Source organism: Erinaceus europaeus, chromosome 14 (genome assembly GCF_950295315.1).
Source record: "Erinaceus europaeus chromosome 14, mEriEur2.1, whole genome shotgun sequence".
NCBI lineage: Eukaryota > Metazoa > Chordata > Mammalia > Eulipotyphla > Erinaceidae > Erinaceus > Erinaceus europaeus.
This window is the reverse complement of record NC_080175.1, coordinates 44,611,342-44,627,871: the sequence shown is the minus strand read 5'-3', so window position 1 is coordinate 44,627,871 and position 16,530 is coordinate 44,611,342. Positions and strand designations below refer to the sequence as shown.

Here is a 16,530-nt window from a genome sequence, read left to right as displayed (position 1 = left end):
GATTTCTGAACACCTCTACTTATAGCAGCACAATTTGTAATAGCCCCAAGCTGGAAACAACCCAGTAGTCCAACAACAGATGAGTGGCTGAGAAAGTTGTGGTATATATACAACGGAATATTATTCAGCTGTTAAGAATTGGCTGAGAAAGTCGTGGTATATATACAACGGAATATTATTCAGCTGTTAAGAATGATGAAGTCATCTTCACCTCATCTTGGATGGACTTTGAAGGAACCATGTTGAGTGAGATCAGCCAGAAAGAGAAGGATGAATCTGACTGACCTCATTCATGAATAGAAGTTGAGAAATAAAAGCAAAGGGGAAACACAAAATAAGACTTGGATTGAGTTTGTTGTGTTGCACAAAGCACAGGCCTCTAGGGAAGGAAGGAGGGCAGGGAAAGGGATAGGGGTGGGCTTTGGGGTCCTGGTGCATGAAGGTGAAAAAAGACCAAAGCTGGGGGTGAGAGTGTTCTGTAGACACCTATCACGGGGAGATAGAAATTTTACCCATGTGTCAACAACTATGCTATAAACTATTGACTCCTCAATAAAATGATAAATTTTAAAAATCTCTGGTGGGTATGAGATAGCTGACCCGATAAAGTGCATGCCTTCCCACACTTCAAGTTTAGCTGGGGTTTGAGCCCTGGCACCTCATGGGACCATCGTGGGCAGCACTGGGGTGGGGGGAATTCCATGGATGGTGGAGCAGTGCTGTGAAGCCTCTCCTCTCTTTCTAAATAAAAAAAAAAGAGAGAAAGAAAGAAAGAAAAAAGAAAGTGTGTGTGGGGGGGTGTGGGGGTGAAGGCTTAAAGTTCATTCCCTTGGCCCCATGTTAAAATAAACAAGTCATAAAATGTGTCTCAGGGAATGACACCACATACAGACTGAGACAACAACAGCCTGGGGGGAACCTGCAGCCTGTTTGACAGGTGAAGGGTCAGCACCCCAGACAGAGTTTTCAGAAGCACAGCAGAAAGAGATCCCAGCCAGCACTCCACACCCCCATGTCTGTGCTCTCTGCACACATTTCATTCTTACAGGGTGCAAACAGCCTCTTTATAATCAGAAAACAAGACAAAACAAAACAAAAAACATTAAAAAATAGTTAGTGAAGGCTCCACACTAATTCCAACTCTGTAACATTCTAGGAGTCGGAACAGTAATAAGGTGAGTGGCCAGGCAGGGGAGCACAAGGTAGAGTGCAAGTGTTACAATGTGCAAGGACGTGGGTTCAAATAAATACCCAGTTCTCGCCTGCAGGGGAAAACTTCACAAGCATTGAAGTAGGCTACAGGTGTCTCTTTCTTCCTTTCTATAAACTTTTAATTTAATTTAATTTTAATTTAATTATTTTATTTTATTTTATCAGAGCTCTGGTTCAGCTCTGGTTTATGGTGGTGCAGGGGGACTAAACCTAAGACCTTGGAGCCTCAGGCTTGAGAGTCTCTTTGCATAACCATTATGCTATCTCTCCCTCTCTCCCACCCTTCCTTCCTTTTTTTCTTTTCTTTTCTTTTTTTTTTCTTTTTTTTTTTTTTTGCCTCCAATAAATCTTTATTTATTATTGAGGCTCAGTCCACTGCTCCTGGAGGCTATTTTTTTCCCTTTTGCTGTCCTTGTCGTTTTATTGTTGTTGTATTTATTATTGTTGTTGTTATTGATGTCGTTGTTGTTGGACAGGACCAAGAGAAATGGAGAAAGGAGGGGAAGACAGAGAGGGGGAGAGAAAGACACCTGTAGACCTGCTTCACCACTTATGAAGTGATCCCCCTGCAGGTTTCGCACCATGTGTACTTAACCCGCTGCGCTATCCTCCGAACCCCCCACCCTTCCTTCCTATCTCCCCATTCCCTATCAAGTTCTGTCTTTGACCCACACCCTCTCCAGCATTTGCTGCTGTTATCTTTTCTGATGTATGACATTCTCACAGGAGTGAAGTGGTATCTCATTGTTGTCTTTATTTGCATTTCTCTGACAATCAGAGACTTGGAGCATTTTTTCATGTGTTTCTCGGCCTTTTGGATCTCTTCTGTGGTGAATATTCTGTCCATGTCCTCCCCCCATTTTTGGATGGGGTTATTTGTTGTCTTGTTGTTGAGTTTGGCAAGCTCTTTATATATTTTGGTTATTAAACTTTTGTCTGGGGAGTCGGGCTGTAGCGCAGCGGGTTAAGCGCAGGTGGCGCAAAGCACAAGGACCAGCATAAGGATCCCAGTTCGAACCCCAGCTCCCCACCTGCAGGGGAGTCGCTTCACAGGTGGTGAAGCAGGTCTGCAGGTGTCTATCTTTCTCTCCTCCTCTCTGTCTTCCCCTCCTCCATTTCTCTCTGTCCTATCCAACAATGACAACAACAATAATAACTACAACAATAAAACAGCAAGGGCAACAAAAGGGAATAAATAAATAAAATAAATATTTAAAAAAAAAACTTTTGTCTGATGTATGGCATGTAAAGATCTTCTCCTATTCTGTGAGGGGTCTCTTGGTTTGGGTAGTGGTTTCTTTTGCTGTGAAGAAGCTTTTTAATTTGATGTAGTCCCATAGGTTTATACTTGCCTTAGTCTTCTTTGTAATTGGATTCGTTTCATTGAAGATGTCTTTAAAATTTATGCAGAAAACAGTTCTGCCAATATTTTCCTCTAAGTATCTGATAGTTTCTGGTCTAACATCCAAGTCCTTGATCCACTTGGAATTTATTTTTGTATTTGGTGAAATACAGTGGTTCAGTTTCATTCTTCTGCATGTTTCAACCCATTGTTTCCAACACCATTTGTTGAAGAGACTCTGCTTTCCCCATTTAATAGTCTGGGCACCTTTGTCAAAGATTAGATATCCATAGGTGTGGGGGCTCACTTCTGGGCTCTCAATTCTATTCCACTGATCAGTGTGTCTATTCATGTTCCAGTATCAAGCAGTTTTGATGACAATGGCCCTGTAATACAGTTTGAGATCTGGGAGTTTGATGCCTCCGGTTCTGTTCTTTTTTCTCAAGATTGTTTTGGCAATTCTAGGTCTTTTCTGGTTCCAGATAAACATCTGTAGCATTTGTTCTGTTCTCCTAAAAAATGTGCTTGGGATCTTGATGGGGATAGCATTAAATTTGTAGATGGTTCTGGGTAGTATATTCATTTTGATGATGTTAATTCTACCAACCCATGAACATGGAATATCTTTCCACTTCTTTGTGTCTTTTTCAATTTCCTTGAGTAGTGACTCATAATTTCAGTAAACAAGCCTTTCACTTCTTTGGTTAGGTTTACTCCTAGATATTTTATTGTTTTTGTTGCTACAGTAAAAGGAATTGATTTCTGGATTTCAATTTCTTCTAGCTTAGTGTTTGCATAGAGAAATACCACTGACTTTTGAATGTTAATTTTGTAGCCTGACACCTTACTGTATTGCCTGATGATTTCCAAAAGCTTCTTGCTGGATTCCTTAGGTTTTTGTGTATATACTATCATGTCATCTGCAAATAGGGAGAGTTTGACTTCTTCTCTTCCGATCTGTATCCGGATTTTCATAGATAACGTCCACCTACTTCCTGCCACACTGAGCTTGCTGCTTTTTAAGCGTTGGTCCCCGTACACCCTAAGTACACCTACTTGAGCCACAGAAGTTCAGCAGTTAGTCCGGCTGCAAAAACTCTGCACAGTGTGGATGTGGCAGATCTTCTGTCCCTTCGGTGCTATTTGTTTCTCTGGGTGCTGACTGGCTAGGGGCACCCGGGGAATTCTCTGTAGTCAATGCATTTTGCTGCCCTTTCTGTGCAACACTCCTGCCCCGCAGGGGCACAGAGGGGCCCAAGGTCTGTTCCTGAGCTTCTGATGTCCTTTTGTGTTGACACTGCTGGAGGATCACCTGCTGGGGTGACTCCAAGCTCCAGGCAGGGAAGGCTTGGGCAGGAGAGTTACAGAAGGCTGGGGAGCCCTGCAGAAAGGCAGGGCCTTGTGGGTTGGGGCTGGGGGGGGGGGTCTGCTGCTGGGGCTAAGACTGGCTGCTGTGGTCACCCACAGTTCTGCTGATGGTCCTCAGGCCTGCGTTGGGTTTGGGCTCAGGGCTGCTTGCTTTTCCTGACAGTGGGCTTGAGGCTAGGCTGGGTGGCAGGAGCAAGGGGTGGGGGTGGGGGTTCAGCCTAGCAACCTGGGAACGCAATGGGGCCCAGGTTCAGCCTCCAGGGCTCTGACGCTCAGGGCTGCTGCAGCGCATCTCTCACAAAGGCGGGGGTAGGGTATGTGTATAGGGGTGCTCTGTGCCCGTGACTGCTGACCCGATTTGCTCACAATAGGCGGCTCTGTTCTGGGGCCTCCTCCTGTACCTTCATCCCAGGGTCCACTCCCCAGAGGGCAGGTCCGAGGGGAGAAGAAAGCATCCTCTGTGCTCCAGCCCCACCCAGCCCTCACCTGTGGGGCAGCCCCGCTGGGCTCGCAGCCGGTTCCCCAGCTCCAGAAGCTGCTCCCGCTCCAGGCATAGCCGCAAGATCCTGCGCGCAGCCTCCTTCAGCCGCCGCTGCAACCTGGGCCCAGGGCTGCCCTCTACTGGGCCCTGCAACCAGACCAGGGAGGGGCCCTTCAGACCGGCCCTGGCGAAGCAGACAAAGGGCCCAGGGGCGGGAGACCCCAGCGGGCTCCTGGAGAAGGCCTTTCTACACAGCCCTGGGCCGTGGGGTCGAGCTGGGTGCCCCCCAGCAGGAGCCACAGACAAAGTGCTGCTGTGGGGATGGGGATGGGCCACCGCAGCGCCCCCTTCTTCCTCCCCCCTCCTAGCTACTGGGCTGGTTCAGAGGCCTTCTTGCTTCTGCCTGCACCCCCTCCCACGCAGGCACCCCCACACAGGGTGACAACACGGGTCTTCTGAGGGTGCCCTTCTCCTGGGCCAGTGAGGCCTGAGTCCTCATCAGGGAGACCATGGGGCACTCCCCCCCACACACACAGCTGGAAGAATGGGGGCTGCCTCCGTGTCAGAGGGGCAGGGAGGGACCAGTGGTGTCCAGGGTCCCCCCGGGGGAGCACAGGTGGCCTCAAGTGTGAGTGCTCCACAACTTGTGAAGAGCCAACAAGGCCACATGCACTGGCCCAGGGACAGCCAGCACTCGGGTCCCTGGAACAGACAGGACATCCTGTGCCTGCAAGTTCCTGGTGTGCTTGGGGCTGTACATGATGACAGCACATGTGCTAGGGAACTCTGGGCAAGAAGTGAGCAGGGAGGGAAGGACAGGCTGATCTTTATGGGGTACAGGGCACCTCCAGGGGGTGGGACAGACTAGCAGCAGGCAGGCCCACATGTAGGGGCCACACAGGCCCAAAGGGCATCCCACCAGGCCCCCAAGGGGGTTCCTACTGGACTCTCAGTGAAGGTTGCACAGCCATGGGGGCTGGGGGCTTGCAAAGCTCAGAACACTGACACTGTAGAGGAAAACCCATGCTTCCAAAGCTGCTCCTAAGAGGCCCAGAGACAGCTCAGCAGGCAGAGTGCAGGACTTGCATGCTGGAGGCCTGGGTTCATAATTCCCCAGCACTAATCGTGCTCTGACCAACCTCCATCAGGAAATAGTCTCTCTCTCTCTCTCTTTTTTTTTTTTTGGTGGGAGCTGAGAGCTAGCTCATTGGGTAGGGCACATGCTTTGCCATGTATATAGCCCCTGTTTGAACCCTGGCACCACATGGGAGGTGCCAGGGCACTGAGGGACGCTCTGGCGCAGTGGTGTCTCTCCTCACTGTCTCTCTGAATGAAAGAGTTGGGCCAGGGGTGGTGACACTGTGCATGCAAGCCTCTGGCTAACCCCCTAAGCTGGCACCTGGGGTGAACAAACAGGTACTAAGGACAGCCTGAACTCCTGGCTGAGACTTGAGGTTAACAGCCACAGAGACTCTAGGGAAGCAGGGCTACACAGGGACCCACTCTCCTGGACTTGGTTCCAGTGAGTGTGAGCTCATCCCAGAGACACTGAGGCTGATGGTTCCCCCCACACTCACCACTCCCACCCCCCATGAGCTGGGTGATTCTAGAGGAGGCTGAGGCCAACAAAAAGGCCCAATGCAAGGGCACTAGGAACGGAGGAGCCCTGGGGTCCTGGTGGGGGTTGGGGTGAAGTGGAACAGGAGGGTGGAGGGGTGGAGGCATTGGAGGGCAGGGTGCTCCTTGCAGTGGCCCCCTGGGCTCCCTGTGTGGGCTGGCTGGCCAGAAGGGCAGGGCAAGGCAGGTACCAACTCACACTGCCCCCAGTGGACAGGACAGGCAGAAAGGCCTGGTGGGAAGCCAGCCTCTGAGGTGGCTTTCAGGTGGGAAAGTGGGTGGTTGAGGGTCCCTCTGCACAAGGGGCCCCAGGAGGGCAGTGGCAGTGAGAGGGTGTGTGGAAATGCAGAGCTGCGGACACTCAGCCCCAGAGGTGGCTCCCAACCCGCAGGGCTGGGGGTTGTCAGTGCTCACACTGGAGCTGCCCCTCCTGACTTGGGTGGGTAGAGGCCCCTAGCAGCAGGTTTTCCTGAATCTAGGAAGCCCAGTGGCACAGTGTCCCCAGACTCTGACATGCATCCATCCTGCTGCCTGTGCCTCTCACCAAGGCCTGGGTGGCCTCAGTTTCCCCACCCAGGCAGAGCCATCTTTCTCAACTCTTCTCTGGCCTGTCTCATGTCCTTCATTCAGTCCCTGTCCCCAGAGAAGCTTCCAGCCTGGGCCCCTAGGGGACACTGCTGTTTCTGTGAGCACACAAGGTCATTCCAAGCCCCTTCTGCCGGTGGACCAGAGTGGTTCCAGGCTATCTCATGTCTACTTCGGAAGACTGCAGGTCACCACATGTTGCCTAACACTGCAGGTGAGCAGAGGTGATGGCAGGTGATCAGAGGAAAGCCAGGTCACCAGACTGACAGTTCTCAGGAGGCAAGTGAGAAAACCAGCTCATTGTTTTGTTTTCTCTCTCTCTCACTTTTTTTTTTTCTGATTTGAGTCCTCATCTATGCCTGAATCCACTGCTCCTGAGCAGTGAATTTTCACCCAGATGGAGAGGCAAAGAAGGAGAGCTTCCCTAGGTACTGTAGCACCCTCTATGTGGTGTTGGGGCTCAAACTCTGGCTGTACCCAAAGCCAGGCATGCGCCCTTCCTGGCCGCCCTTCCCCCTTTGGCCTGAAAGCAGGCTCATACTGCCCTTGGAAGGAGGATGGTGCCTGCAGGCTCTTCTGGGTGCTGGGGGGGGGGGGGGGGCTGTGCTCTGCTCTTTCCAGGCTCAGCCTGGGCACCCACAGTTGAGGAACTACTGGGCATGGGGTCCCCAGACTGATCAGCAGGTGGGCCAAGAAGAGAGCCAGGACAGGGCAGCTCCACCTCCTACTGCCCCAGCAGCCCCCAAGGTTCTCAGGAGTCCACCCCAGCAGCCCAGCACATCAGCGTCTCTCTGGGGCCCCAGTGGGGAGCCCACAGCGATCAGTTCAGTGCAGGGCAGGGGAGGGGTGCCTATGCTGCAGGTGCAGGCTCCTGACCCTCTCTCTGAACAGAGGGCTCCTGATTGGGGAAGCAGGACCACCCTCAACAGCATCCCACTTCGCACGGTGAGGAGCCAGAGGAGCCTACCTCTCTCTTGGGGGCACCAGGGCCTGAAGTGCAGAGTCGCAGCCCACTGGTGGTGCCCCCTTCCTCCTGCCCCGATGCCTGGATGTGCTGTTCCAGCTCAGACACTTGTGCACGCAGCTCCCGCATCTCCAGGTGTACCTGGTCCAGCTCAGGGAGCAGGTCATGCTTCACAGTGGCCAGGTCCAGGGGTTCCTGCAGCACCTAGGGGGCAGGTGAGGGAGGGGTGGGTAGAGGCCCTGGGGGAGGACAGGATCTGGTAAGCTGGGCTGGGGGACAGGAATCAAGGGGAAGACAACACAGAGTCTGGGGAGCAGGGTGGGAACATGTGGTCAGGCTCTCCTCCCCAGTGTGCCCTCCCCAACAAACCTGCACTGCCACATCGCTGCTTTGGCTCTCCTGGGCCCCTCATTACAGGGACAGGTATGGGGGCGAGCAGAGGCAGGGTGGACAGGTTTGGAAAGAGAAGTTCCCACGACAGGAGGGCCACAGGTCACACAAAGCTGTCAGAGCCACAGATGCACAGCAGGGTTAGGTGTTTCTTGGGGACACCCCCCCAAAACACACACACACATGAGGGGGTGAGAAGAGGCACTGCTGGTGGTCCATTTTACTCTCAAAGAGAAAGAGCTATTTTCCTTCTCCAGAAACTCTGCTGATGAATTCCCAGCCAACAGCTGACTCTCGACATTTGCCACTTACACACCCTAAACACAACCACTTGGCAAGTGAATACTGTTGACTAGAAACCAGATGTAGGTCTTCCAGGTGGACTTCCCCCCCAGGACTGTCAAGCTGCATGTGATTGCCAAGAGGGGTCAAAAGCTGCTATTCCAGTGTTTATTTTCGATGTGCCAGTGTGTGCATGTGAGTGTGTGCTCGTCCATGTGAAGGGAGTATGTGTGCCCATGTGAGCATGCACATGATTGTGTGAGCATGTGTGGAGTTCTGACAGCAGGCAGAGATGGGGACTTGCCAGCCCTGAGCTCCCAGAGCTGAGGCCCCACCATGTGCATGTGGCCCTGTGACCCCAGCCACCCCAATGCTCACTCCTCCTCCACTGCAGCAGTAGAAAAGCACTTTCAGTTCAGGGAAAGCATTGGGCTTCTGGGGACACTGCCTGTTCCCAGGAGAAGGGAAGCTCAGAATAATGTTTCCAGATGCCCCCCTTCCCCCATGCCCCGGCCTGGGCCTGCAGTTTTCCAGGAGATGGAAAGGTTGTGTGCTCATGGGCTTAAGAGGTCACATCTGTTTTTTTTTTTTTCTTTTCTTTTTAAAATAGTAATTCTGTTCTTTTATTTTTTTAAATATTTATTTATTCCCTTTTGTTGCCCTTGTTTTATTGTTCTAGTTATTATTGTTGTTATTGATGTCATTGTTGTTGGATAGGACAGAGAGAAATGGGGGGGGGAGATAGAGAGGAGGAGAGAAAAAGAGACACCTGCAGACCTGCTTCACTGCTTGTGAAGCGACCCCCTGAATGTGGGGAGCCAGGGGCTCGAACCAGGATCCTTATGCTAGTCCTTGTGCTTTGCACCACCTACACTTAACCTGCTGCACTACCACCTGACTCCCAGTAATTCTTCTTTTATTATCTTTATTTATTTATTGGATAGGGACTGCCAGAAACCAAGAGGGAAGAGGAAGATAGATAGATAGATAGACAGACAGACAGAGACAACTGCAGACCTACTTCACCCCACTGCAGTTAGAGACCAGGGTCTCAAACCTTGCACACTGTAATGTGCACTCAACCAGGTGTGCCACCACCTAGGCCTGACCACCTCTGTATTTACGGCTGTGCAGACATGGCAAAGCACTGAAAGTACACACCACAGGAAAATGGGGGAGTTGGATTTCACCAAAGTTAAAAACTTTGTGGGGACTGGTAAAGCACACCTTACCACATGTGGGGACCCAGGTTCAAGCCCCTACTCACCACAGAGGAGTCCCAGCATGGGGAGAGTGGTGGAACAGGGCCAGTGAGGAGCCCCAGCAATAACCCCAGCAGCAATAAATGAATATGACATCTGTGTTTCAAAGGACATTTTAAGACAGGGGAAAGATAAGTCATGGAGTAGGAGAAAAATCTGAGCCTCTACAAAGAATTCTAGGAGGCTGGTGGCAGCTTACCTGGTTGAATGCAGTGCTCTGGTAAAAGAACAAAACAAAAAACCACCACCACAACAACAGCAAAACAGAGCACTGCTCAGCTCTGGTTTATGGTGGTGCAGGGATTGAACCTGGGAATTCAGACCTCAGGCATGAAAGTCTCTTTGCATAACCATTATGCTATCTACCCCTGTCCAAACAATTTTGAGGCAGGTATGAAAAATAAGTCCTCGGGGGTTGGGTGGTAGTGCAGTAGGTTAAGCGCACATGGCACAAAGCGCAGGACCGGCATAAGGATCCCAGTTAGAACCCCCGGCTCCCCACCTACAAGGAGTCCCTTCACAGGTGGTGAAGCAGGTCTGCAGGTGTCTGTCTTTCTTTCCCCCTCTGTCTCCCCTCCGCTCTCGATTTCTCTCTGTCCTATCCAGTAACAACAACATTAATGACAACAATAATAATAATTACAACAACAAGGGTAACAACAAGGGCAACAAAATGGGAAAAAATGGCCTCCAGTAGCAGTGGATTCGTAGTGCAGGCACCAAGCCCCAACAATAACCCTGGGGGAAAAAAGGAGGAAAAAAAAAAGAAGTCCTCTTTTGTAATCCTGAACTCATTGTTACAGCTCACTGACACAGATCAGAAGGAGGATAAACTGAGAAAAAATTCCCCCCCCCAAAAAAAAAAAAAAAAAAGCCAGAAATACATGTGGTGCTTGCTACTTCACCCCCAGCAGGATGGCAACCCTCATTGAGACAGAGCAGACAGTGTAGTGGGGATGCTGGGCCTTGGTGGTGAACTAAGTGCAGCCGCTGTGGAAGTGGTTGGATGGTTCTTTAGAAAGTTAAACATAGCATTCTGGAAGGTGGCACAGTGGATAAAACATCAGACTCTCTGGTATGAGGTCCTGAGTTCCATCCTGGTATCACAAGTGCCAGAGTGAGGCTCTGTTCTCCCTTTCTTTTCTCGTTCTCATAAATCTAAAACAAAACAAAACAAAACAAACAACAACAACAAAAAAAACCCAACAAGAGCACAGGGAGTAGAACAGATATTTTCCATGGCAACACTCTCCATGGTGGCCCAGAAGGGACCTTGGCTGAGTGCACATACTGGGACATTATTCAGTTGTGGCAAGGAATGAAGTACTGACTGTGTTACCCTAGGACAAACCCTACACAACTCCACTCGTGTGAAGCCACAGAGCCATCAGACCCATGGGGGTGGGGGGATGGGGCTAGGACTCAGTGCTGATAGGGCAGAGCTTCTGGGAGACACAGAAGCTCTGGAGATGGTTTGGACTGTGTGATACTGTGAATAGGTTTTAGTGTCACTACACTGCACACTTGGAGAGGGACAATTAAGGGCCAGGAGCAGCTCATTGATTACAGCACGTGTCTTTCCGTGTGTGACATCCTGGGTTCAATCCCCAGGACCTCACAGGAGCACCATGGACAGCACCAAGGCAGCACCATGAATGGTGGAGGGGTGCTTTGGTATCTCTCATTCTCTTTGCTTCCTCTCTCTGTGGAATAAAAAAACTGATCCAAAAAGCTGCTTGGCAGTGTTGTGTTGTGTTGTGTTGTGTTGTGTTGTGTTGTGTTGTGTTGTGCTGTGCTGTGCTGTGTGAGCTCTACGTCCTCCACTCACTTCCTGGAGCTAGCCACATAAAAAAATAAACACTTAAAGCCAAAAATGTTAAGCTCTTTGCCATGTGTATTTCTCACCACTAAAACAAGAAGTGTTATGAGATTTTTGAAGTGAAGCAGAGCTGTGTGTCTGGTGAACATATACTTGAGGGTAGAGATGTGACATAACCCGAGGTCATGGTCACAATCCAGGAAGGAAGGCCAAGGGGCAAGAGGAAAAGCTCGCCAGGGTGTGGGCTCACCACTGCTGAAGAATGGTGATGGGTTCCAGAGTTTGGGAAGGGGGTAGATTCAAACTGACAGCTGCGCCCTCCAGTGGGAGGCACCCCTGGGCAGTCTGCTACCCCATGCACCATCCAGGCCCACACAAGGATGGAGAGGCTGCCCTACACCAGAGCCCTCCCTTGGGTTTAAGTCCTGGCACCACATGGGAATGCTGTTTAGCAGGGGGAGAGTTCTAGTGTTGTGATTTTGGTCTCTCTTTCTCTGATAGACGTGCTTGGAATCACACTGGGGTGTCCCTGCCCCCAATTTATACGCTGCACACCCAGGGGTGGCGCTCTGTCAGGAGACCTGTTGTACCTTTTGTCTGAGCCGAGCCACCAGGAAGCTCACGAGGCGTGCCCGCTCTCTCAGCTTCCTGAGTGCCAGTGCCACACCTACACCAGCAGCCTGTACAGAGCCTCCTGTAGAGAGAGCAGCCAAGGTCAGTCAGATGACAAGGCCCTGGGGCAGGCTTTACAGGTACCCATTCTTCTGGTAGAGGAGTCGGGGTTCTCCAGGCAGGGGGTGGAGATGTCCCCAGCTGAGTGGGTGGAGGGTTTGACACTAGCAGGGGTCATGCAGGGAGAGCCAGGAGTCCTTGCCTCTGCCTGGGGAGGCTCCTGCTACCTCTGTGAAGGACAAAATGGTCACACAGAGCTGTGGTGAGAGGAGAAAGAAGGAATCAGAAAGACAGTGAGCTAGATGCTCCTTTGAAAATAGGAGAAAAAGGAGAACTAAAGTAGATGAATAGAAAGAAAAAGCAAATGTTGGGCTTGAGGAAACAAGAAATGAAGTGAGTTTATAGCGGAGAATCCACAGACCCCATAGCTGCATTTTTGAAAAGAGTCTGAGCAGGAGTGTCCCTGGAAAACTAAGCAGGAAGAAAAAGGGGCTGAATTCAAGTGAGGAAAAGGGCCCTTGCTCTGTACCTGCTCAGCTTTTAAAATTCTTGAGGACACTCCAAACAGAGGCCCAAAGTCATGAACTTATTTTTCTTTTTTTTTTTTAGAATGTATTTAAAAAAATTTTTTAAATATTTATTTCCTTTTGTTGCCCTTGTTGTTTTATTGCTATAGTTATTATTATTGTTGTTATTGATATCGTCGCTGTTGGATAGGACAGAGAGAAATGGAGAGAGGAGGGGAAGACAGAGGGGAAGAGAAAGATAGACACCTGCAGACCTGCTTCACCGCTTGTGAGGTGACCCCCCTGCAGGTGGGGAGCCAGGGCTCGAACCGGGATCCTTACGCCAGTCCTTGTGTTTTACGCCATGTGCGCTTAACCTGTTGCGCTACTGCCCAACTCCCAAGAATTTATTTATTTATTAATGAGAAAGATAGGAGGAGAGAGAAAGAACTAGACATCACTCTGGTACATATGCTGCCAGGGATTGAATTTGGGACCTCACACTTAAGAATCCGATGTTTTACCACTGCCGGACCACGGAGCTTTTTTTTTGTAACAAGTGCACTCAACCACCACTTGGCCCCTAGAAGCTTATTTTTGAAAACTTTCTTTTCTTTTTTTCTTTCTTTCTTCTTCCTTTTTCTTTTCTTTCTTTCTTTCTTTCTTTTTTTTTTTTTTTCTTACTAGAGCACTAATCAGCTCTGGTGGTATGGGGGATTGAACCTGGGACTTTGGCGCCTCAAGCATTTGAATCTCTTTGCATAAGCATTATGCTATCTACTCTACCCCCAAAGTAAAAAACTTTAAACAAAGCAGACAGTTTTCTAGCAAAAGATAATGAATGACACATATTGGTCCTATAACGGAAAAAAATTAAAAATCTACAGTTGAAAATCTTCCCAAGAAGGGAAGAAATGCCAAGTCCTGGTGGTTTCTAAGTTGAGTTCTAGCAATCGAGTAAGAACAAATGAACACAGTCTAATAAGCCTCAAAGAACAGAAATACAGACTATCTTTCTACATATATATGAGGCCCATGAAATGGTGACTCCAAAACTGACCAAAAACAAGTAAGAGGGAGAGAAAGAGAAAAATCTGTAGATTTGCTTCACCGCTTGTAACGCTTCCCCTATATAGGTGGGGAGCGAGGGTTCAAACTGGGACCCTAGCTCGGGTCCTTGTGCTTCATACTATGTCTGCTTAACCTGCTGCGCCACCACCTGGCTTCTAAGAGAAAGAGACATACACCAGAAACTACTCAGCTCTGGTAAAAGGTAGTGCTGGGGATTGAAGCTGTGGCCTTTGGCTCTTAGACATGCAAGTTTTGTGCTCCAGCAGACTAAGCTACATGTCCAGAGACGTCAGGTGTGGAATGTCAGTCCTCTAATTTCATTACTCTGGTGAGACCTTTCCTAGCTTTGCCCAGCTGCCCAGTTAGAGGAGGTGCTGGCATGAGTCGGCGTCCTTCCAGGAGAAGGCTCTTGGGGGCACCATCAGAGCAGGGCCAAGTGGGCAGAGGGGCCATACCCAAAGGTTCCTTATTGTCAGGAAGGGTAGTAAGAGTAATGAAGAAGGAGGGAAATGTAATGTTAGACTAAACATAAAGCAACATACTAGAGGCTGGGAGGTGGCTCACCCAGTAGAGAGCACACTTTGCCATGCTAAAGGGCCTGGGTTCAAGTCTCTGGCCACCATGGGGCAGCACCATGTAGAGGGGAAGCTTCAGGGATGGTGTTGCTGTCCTCTCTCTGTCTTCATGATGGGCTGTGGGAGTCTAACACCTCATCTCTCTGCCCCACCCCCGGTGAAGGGCTGCCTGTGGGAGCGTGCAGTGTACAGAGCCAACAGGCTTGTACGTGCTTGGCATGAGACAGCCTTGAGCAAGAAGGAAAGGCAGACAAGCTCTGAAAAATGGCAGTAGATCCAACTGGCCCATAAAAGCAAGTACATGAAGGGCTGCTTGCCGTGGACTTGAAGCCTGGGCCCAATGTCAGCAGAGGTGAAACAGGGCTGTGAAGGTGGCCCTGACCCAAAAGGAAGAGACACCAGGGTGAAGCTCAGAGGACAGACCATAAGATCATGGGGACAAGGTGGCACCTGCAAAGCCCAGTGAGGACAGCTCAGTCCTGCAGGGTCCAACCTCTGTTGGTAAATTCCAAGGTCCCCAGGAAAACACTCACCTGTGGCTTCTGCCAAGGGGAGGATTTGGGTGGGGACAGGAGCCAATGGTGGTGACGCCTTCGAAGAATCAAACGCGTCCAGCTGTTCTTCCAGCGTTTTAAACTTTTCCTTCAGACTTTGGATTTCTGCTTCAAGGGCCAGGACATAACCTGCCCCAAACCAGGGGATGTGGACATGTGAGTCTTGATTCCCTCGGCAGGGCATACTCATGCCTGCCCCCACCCACCAGCTTGGGATGGTGCCCTCATACCCAATGGGGAGGAGCCTCACACAGCCTGGACTCAGTCCCAGGAACCAGATAGGAGGCCCGGGAGTGCCTGCTGCCTCCAAACATTTCAATCTCATGTCTGAAGACAGACACAAGATCTCTGCTCTCATGGCTGGCAAGAGAGCTCATCTGAATAATGCACTGCCTCGTCATGTGCAAGACCTAGGTTCAAGCCTGGCACCCATAGCGCTGAAGGAAACTTCAGTGTTTTGGTATCTCCCCCCCCATCTGTGTGTGTGTGTGTGTGTGTGTGTGTGTGTGTGTGTGTGTGTGTGTGTGTATGTGTGTGTGTGTGTGATTTACTGTGAATGATCTCAGGTATTCAGAATATAGAACAAAGGGAAGCTAGTCCTGATTATCTTCAGGCAATATTTTGGGTAACTATAATCATATCAAATGGTTAAATATAAGCAAACTGTAATCATGACAATGTAAAGTCAACAAGATATTCTCCTAAACATTAAATACAAAATAACAAGTCAAGTGGTTCAAGTGGTCCGGGAAATGGTGTAACAGACTCTCATGCATGAGGTCCCAAGTTCGATCTCCAGCAGCACATGTACCAGAGTGATGTCAGGGGGTCGGGCAGTAAGTAGCTCAGCGGGTTAAGTGCAGGTGTTGCAAAGCGCAAGGACCAGCATACGGACCTTAGAAGCTCAGTTATGAGTTTTTGCAGAACCATTATGCTGTCTCCCCAGCCTAGCTATCTGTGTTCTTGTTTCTCCGCATGCTAGACTGATTAATATTACTCCAGTCCTTTGCTAGGGGGTAGCTCTAAATGAACCCAATCCTGACCCCCATAGCCATCTGCCTTGGCCACTGTCTTTCTGTCCTGTCCCCTCCTCACCAGGAGTGGTGGTGGCCATAGGGTCAGGCTGGCTTGTCTCAGTGGCCTCACCATCTGACTGGGCAGTGGGGAGGACCTGGTCGCTCAGCGATTCCATTTCCCTCCTCATCTGGGAGATGACACTCTGTAGGGTGGCGTTCTGCTCCCGGAGCTGGCGGATCTCCTGGCAAGGGGCGCTGTCACCTATATCTCCCTCCTGAGATTGCAGGGGCACCTGTCACACACACATGAGAGAGCATTTGGCCAGAGATCTATAGAGTGCCCACTTCCTGCCCACTTGCTGTCCTCTGGTATCCCCTCTGGTCTCTTCTTGCCCTACAGGGCACAGGAGGCAGGTCCTTGCTGAGTGAACTGAGATATGAAGAAGTATTTTTCTTCCACAAAAACTAAAGCTTTCACAGACGTTCGGAAACTCAGTGTACCTGGTCCCGCTTGCGTTTAGCTCAGCCGTTGCCTAAAGCCAGAGCTGCTCCCACTCCTGAGATGCACCCGGGGGCTGAGAAAATGTACCTCACTGACACTTGCACACACATGTGCACAGCTTCAATGGCCACAGCAGCCATGCAGACACTCAGACATTAACACTTGAAATATTAGCTTAAACCTGAGTATATTAGCGGCTTAAATCTGCGTCCTTGCATACTGTAAGGTATATGCTTAACCAGTTGATCCACCACTTAACTTAGCACTTCCTTTCTACTTTTTTATTTGATAGGACAGAGAGAAACTGAGAGG

General features: G+C 50.1%; 1 protein-coding gene across 10 annotated transcripts in view; it reads right to left on the bottom strand.

The window, feature by feature from the left end:
* The window catches only part of CCDC57 (coiled-coil domain containing 57), a 101,454-nt gene that overhangs the window by 56,834 nt on the left and 28,090 nt on the right, over positions 1-16,530 (bottom strand). For 7 of the 10 annotated variants that reach the window (XR_009544717.1, XM_060171706.1, XM_060171712.1 and 4 more), the window contains 5 exons: positions 15,796-16,009; positions 14,680-14,829; positions 11,913-12,016; positions 7,573-7,773; positions 4,409-4,550 (listed from right to left, as the gene is read on the bottom strand). Coding sequence is in view for 9 of the 10 variants with exons in the window: in XM_060171706.1 (XP_060027689.1) it covers positions 4,409-4,550; positions 7,573-7,773; positions 11,913-12,016; positions 14,680-14,829; positions 15,796-16,009 (811 nt within the window). In the remaining variant the exon portion in view is untranslated. Of the gene's footprint in view, positions 1-3,353; positions 3,936-4,408; positions 4,551-7,572; positions 7,774-11,912; positions 12,017-14,679; positions 14,830-15,795; positions 16,010-16,530 lie in introns of those variants that run through there. The other 3 variants (XM_060171714.1, XM_060171708.1, XM_060171713.1) reach the window with 3 other exon arrangements.